The 5,368-nt window shown below is 41.8% G+C and overlaps 1 protein-coding gene across 1 annotated transcript; it reads right to left on the reverse strand.

Moving 5' to 3' along the window:
• Positions 1 to 1,000: 1,000 nt before the first annotated feature.
• LOC123080873 (syntaxin-61) lies at positions 1,001 to 4,328 on the reverse strand. The gene is made up of 6 exons (XM_044503817.1): positions 4,085 to 4,328; positions 2,819 to 2,932; positions 2,555 to 2,668; positions 2,042 to 2,196; positions 1,472 to 1,562; positions 1,001 to 1,321 (listed from the first exon to the last, which is right to left on the reverse strand). Exons 1-6 carry the CDS (start codon positions 4,136 to 4,138, stop codon positions 1,145 to 1,147), a joined length of 705 nt encoding a protein of 234 aa, XP_044359752.1. The 5' UTR covers positions 4,139 to 4,328; the 3' UTR covers positions 1,001 to 1,144.
• Between the last annotated feature and the right edge of the window lie 1,040 nt (positions 4,329 to 5,368).

Below are 5,368 nucleotides of genomic sequence, written 5' to 3' on the forward strand. Positions count from 1 at the left end.
GCCAACCACTCGCATCACCGGTTGGGCACCAACCAACCATGATGTCGTGCACGTCCATCCGAAAGGAAGCTCCAAGCAACCACCGATCTTCAAAGCAACACTCCGAAGGAGCAACTGTCGTAGGGATGATGTCGTTGCCCGACCCAGACGGGTCTAGGATTTCGCCCGAATAACCATATCCAAGGATGGAACGAGCCGAAGAGACTCCGGCGACGGAGGGAAGGGGGGCGGCTGCGGTAGGAGGTGGCTCCGCCGGTGTCGCCAGAGAGGCAACGCGAGGGCTGTGTTGGATTTTACTGGAGCCTACTTTTGACCATGATTTATGTTTGGCGTGAAGGGTTACGCTCACGCGCGAGAATCAAGGCACCACGCACGTGCTGAACGTGTTTCAGTTTCTGCCCAGATCTCACTGAGGCGATTATGAAGTTATGATTAGTGAAGTTTACCAATCGGAGTTTTCATTCTTGCCATTCTTGTATTTTCTGCAAGAATGTGCTCCAGTTCCATTTCAACATATATTTTCACAAAAGTTTTGCACGGAATTACTAGATAACTTATTTAAAATATTTGATTCAGAGTTTACCAACGTTTTATGAAATACAAACTATTTCATTAGTTTTGGAATCATTCCAGGGGCACTAAACCAACTTTCACAATTTTATTCGTTGCAGCATAGTGTCGGTGAATTTTCACATCAGTTTTACAGATATTCAGTCATACACAGATGTTTCATACAAATCCTGAAATCAAATTGTAATCTAAAGTCAATCCGCACAAATCGAAATTCAGAAGCAATTTCAGTACTTGTATGTTCTCGTCAGAGAGTAATAATTTTGGTTCATTTGATTCTCAAGCCATCCTAAGATGCCGATTGAGCGTGCAGATAGGTGCTTACTACAGTACAGCCTTATCTATTTTGTGGGTTGACTAGACGATCTATGTTTCCCAACTGTCAATACTTCTATCGTCTCTAAGCAATGCTAAATAGATAACATCAAGCTTGATAGAACAGGCACAAGTGCAAGAGATTTTTCTTTCAAACGTGGAACATAGCCGCCAGGTTGAATGCTTAATGTGGAACACAACTTACAGTAAGCAGGTACATGTACGTACTTACACTATATGCTATACGAGTAGTATGTTGCTATGTCAAGAACACTAGAACGAAGAGTATGATGAATAAGACCACCAGGAAGAGGATGAGCATGATCTGCCCCTTGATGCCGGCCTTCTTCATCACCATCGCCACTCGTTTCTGCACAAAGTCGAGTCTGTTGGAAGTAGTTTCCATCTCCAGGCTTAGGTTGTTCAGGATCCTTTCCTGTAAAAACAGTAGCATGTACTCCAATTACTTCCTCTGCCAGTAACATGCTAACATGCACACTTTTTATGCCGCTACACTCATAACGGAAAAACAACTGCACGCCCATGCAGCAACCTAGAAGCCTGCTTGCCAGTCAGTAGCAACTACCTGTCCAGATAGTTCTTCGTGTATGGTAAGCCCTACACCTCCAATCCTCTGAACGCTCGCACTGAGCTCATCAAGTTCATCATCCTGCTGCCTAAAAGAAATTCGGTAAAAAGAGTTAGTTAACGATAACCAAGAGCATACTCATACAGGTCTCTCAAGGGCGGCATGAGAATGAGCACGTACAGATAAGATGATTCAGTTCATGAAAAGGCTGTATTATCCAGGAGGAGCAACAAAGACACTAAATAGAATGTAAACATGATATTTCTACTAATTAGGGTGTGTCAAAAGAAAAAACCTTAGTAAAAATGGTTAGGATGCTCATGCTGGACTAAAACCATGGAATAAAAAAGGCAGAGGTAACAGTTTTTTTGGCGGTAACAGAGTTTTTTAGCAATGCATAGAACACCATAACTTTAAATTAAACACCGCCTACTTACATACAAGGGGAATCTTGAGTAATCCTACTCATATTGAACAGATAATAAGTTTCTTTTTTTAGAGCACATGTTTCTAACCAACATATTTGAACAGTATATGAGCAGTAAAAGTAAGAGTGAGCAAACTCACCTCATGAGTAGAAGCTGTCTATCTGATTCTGAAGCAATATAGTCATCATTGTCTTGGGAAGAATAGTAGTTAGTTCTGCTTGTACCATTGTCCTGATGTCTTGCCATTGCAGGATTGCTCTTCCCCTTTTCAACAGCCCTTTTTACAGTACCAATCTGGTGGTTGTCCAAAGATACGAATCCAAAATAAATAGACTTCACTTTGCCAATCGTAAAGATAAAAGCACACTAACATAAATGTCATTCCCATCTGTCTCCTCTTTACATGCTAAAGGATGTCATCATATTCAGCTGTAATAGTGCCATCCATGCATGCTCAAGAGTACCCCATTTTTGTTCTAAAAAGGGAGAGAGTACATGTGCCTCATTGGTAATCCTATGATATAGCTAGAAGAAAAACAATGAAGGAAATCTGTAGTATAACTTGTTCAGGAACAATCCTCAAGCCAGTCCAGTTATTATAATAAAGGCAGAGGAAGTATGTAAATGAATGATGGAACACATAAAGAAATACCTGATTACGAGCAGAGCCAGTCCAGTTCCGTCGTCTGGAGAGTTCAACTTCATCGAGTCCATAATACGCTGGATCCCTTGATGCAACTGAAATTGTCTTTTCCAACTCATCCACCTAAACATAAGCAAAAACTAGTCAGGCGAGAATAAATATATGGCAATAAAAAGTTTAGAATAGATAAATCAGATGCATATCCTGCCGTATAGATTAGTACCGAATGGAGATCAAAGTGACTATGGGTGCTGTTTTGCTGAGTTGTTATACCTGCCACTCAATGCTTTCACAGCTGGTGAGAAGCTCTTTTGTTAGATGAACATATTCTCCAGTGTTTGAAGAAACTTGCTCCCACCGATGGAAAGTAGTCTGCAGCTTACCAATCTGCAAAATGAAGATGATATTTATCCTCAGGACCAAGATACATGCAGTTTGATGATGCAATGTGTTTCTAAAGTTATGGGAGAGTTAAGCAACATATGCATACGAGTTTTATCTTCAGGATTAACATAACAGGACAGATAAATTCATGTGTTTCTGAAACTAGAAGAGACTTGGCAGCACTAGCTATTCAAATTTTCAACTATCTTGTCAAAGAGGCCATGGATTATCAGATAAAGAATACCAGTTACAGAGCTCTGTATCAGGTATTCAGGAAGCATGGTTAAAAATCAGTAGCTCTTCCCTCATGTCATAAAAAAAAAGAGAGAACCTCCCTTACAAACTCCCATTCTTTTAACCCAGGGGAGAAAAGAAAGGTCCTTATCCTCGGGACCAAGAGAGGAATACAGATGATAAATGCAGGCTGATGATCCAATATGTTCGTGAAACTATGGGAGAGTTTTAAGAAATACAGAGGAGCTTTATCCTCAGGAAAAACAGAGCATGACAGATAAATGCATGTGTTCTGAAACCACAGGAGACTTAGCAGAACATTTACCGCAGCGACTCATCTTTTCAAGCATCCAGTCTAATGGCCATATAACACCAGGCAACGAGGGGCAGTTACAGAGGTATGCACTCATCAGATATACAGAAACCATGCTTAAAATCCAATATACATATTTATATACATATCCCCATAGAACAGAGCTACTAAGCAAACTAACAACCATGCACTTGATAACCTGCCCTGCACACTCTTATTCCCTCGAGTAACCCCCATTCCACAAGCACGGCAGGTGTGCGGTGTTTAAATCGGATATAATTTTTCTCTCTCTCGGAAGCATGCTATGAACCCACATGTTAATACATATCTATGCATCTATCCCCATACAACAACAGAACTCAGAACTAGTACAGCATCTATATGCATATAATTTTTTTGCTTCCAGCCAGCACCATCAATCTTCTCAGATACCTACAAGGTTGGTGACTGCCTCAGCCATACAGTACCGGAGAATCCCTTATACTAGAAAATACAGAAGCGGTTTCCAGCAGCCACTACACCACGGCGCAGCCAAATAAACAGCGGCAGCATACGAAATCTCGCAACTAGAGGAAGAGAAAGGGGCGCAGAGGGGGTGGGGGGATTACCGAGCCCTGGATCTCCTCTCGGACGATGTAGAAGGGGTCCTGCGCGGAGCTCATGGCGGAGGCCGGATCCGCGGGTGGGGTGGGGTGGGGGAAGGCTGGGATTCGACCGGCCGTCCGTCCTCTCCCGGCGGCGAAGGAACCTAGGAGGCTAGGATTTGGGCGCGGTGCGGAGGAGATCCATGTCGTTGGTGTTGGTGTTGCTGCTCCGGTTCGGCGGTTGGTCGCGTGGACTGCTGCTGGCCCACCGGGTGTGGTGGGTGGTGCCTGTGGGGCGCTCGCCCGTGGGTCCGGACCGTAGGCCTGGTCCACGGAGAACCAACGCCTGCGTAGCCTCGGCCCCCGTACTTCCCTCACAATCATGCGTGCTGATTTGAATTGTATTGTACTCTCCCTCTGTTAAGTCAAACTTAAAACTTTCCCTCAAAAAAAAAAAGTCAAACTTAAAACTTCACACACAAGATTTCTCTAAAGTGAGACTTGGTAAAGTTTGGCCATGTTTATAGGAAAAATTTATCAACATTCACAGTACCAAGTTAATATTAGTATTAGATTGATGCATCATCATGGAATTAATTTTCCTATTGCATAATTTTAATTTTGTAAATCAACATTCACAGTACCAAATTAATATTATTAGATGCATCATGGAACTGAATTTCCTATTACATAATTTTGATATATTTTTTTAATATCAATTTCGTTACGGTTTATCAAATTTGACTTCAGACAAATCTTATATGCGGAGTAAAAAGGAATGGAGGGAGTAGTTTTACAAGTTTATTTATTATTACAACCCATCGTAAGTCGATAGATGGTGTCTGTTTGAGGTGTTTTTTTTGCCTGTATATAACATCTAAATAAATCCTATACAATCGGTCCAAAAAATCATGTACAATCGGTTAATCAACCACATGGACCGGATCATGAATATTACAAGCACCGACAAAACCAAAAACAGCAGCTCGAATTTTACAAGCAACGACCGAGGCTGGATTCACCATTTCTCCACATCCTCGTGCACATCAAACTTGTACACGTTACAGATTCTACCACAGTACATGCTTACACACGTTCTATGCGGAGTAAAAAAGAACGGAGGGAGTATTTTTACAAGTTTATTCATTATTACAACTCATCTTAAGTCGATGGATGGTGTCTGTTTGGGGTTTGTTTTTTGGCCTATATATGACATCTAAAAAACTCCTATACAATCGGTCCAAAAAATCCTATACAGTCAGTTAATCGACCACAGGGACCGGATATGTCTTTTCCTTCCACTTTTTG

Source organism: Triticum aestivum, chromosome 3D (assembly GCF_018294505.1).
Source record: "Triticum aestivum cultivar Chinese Spring chromosome 3D, IWGSC CS RefSeq v2.1, whole genome shotgun sequence".
In the NCBI taxonomy this organism is placed as follows: domain Eukaryota; kingdom Viridiplantae; phylum Streptophyta; class Magnoliopsida; order Poales; family Poaceae; genus Triticum; species Triticum aestivum.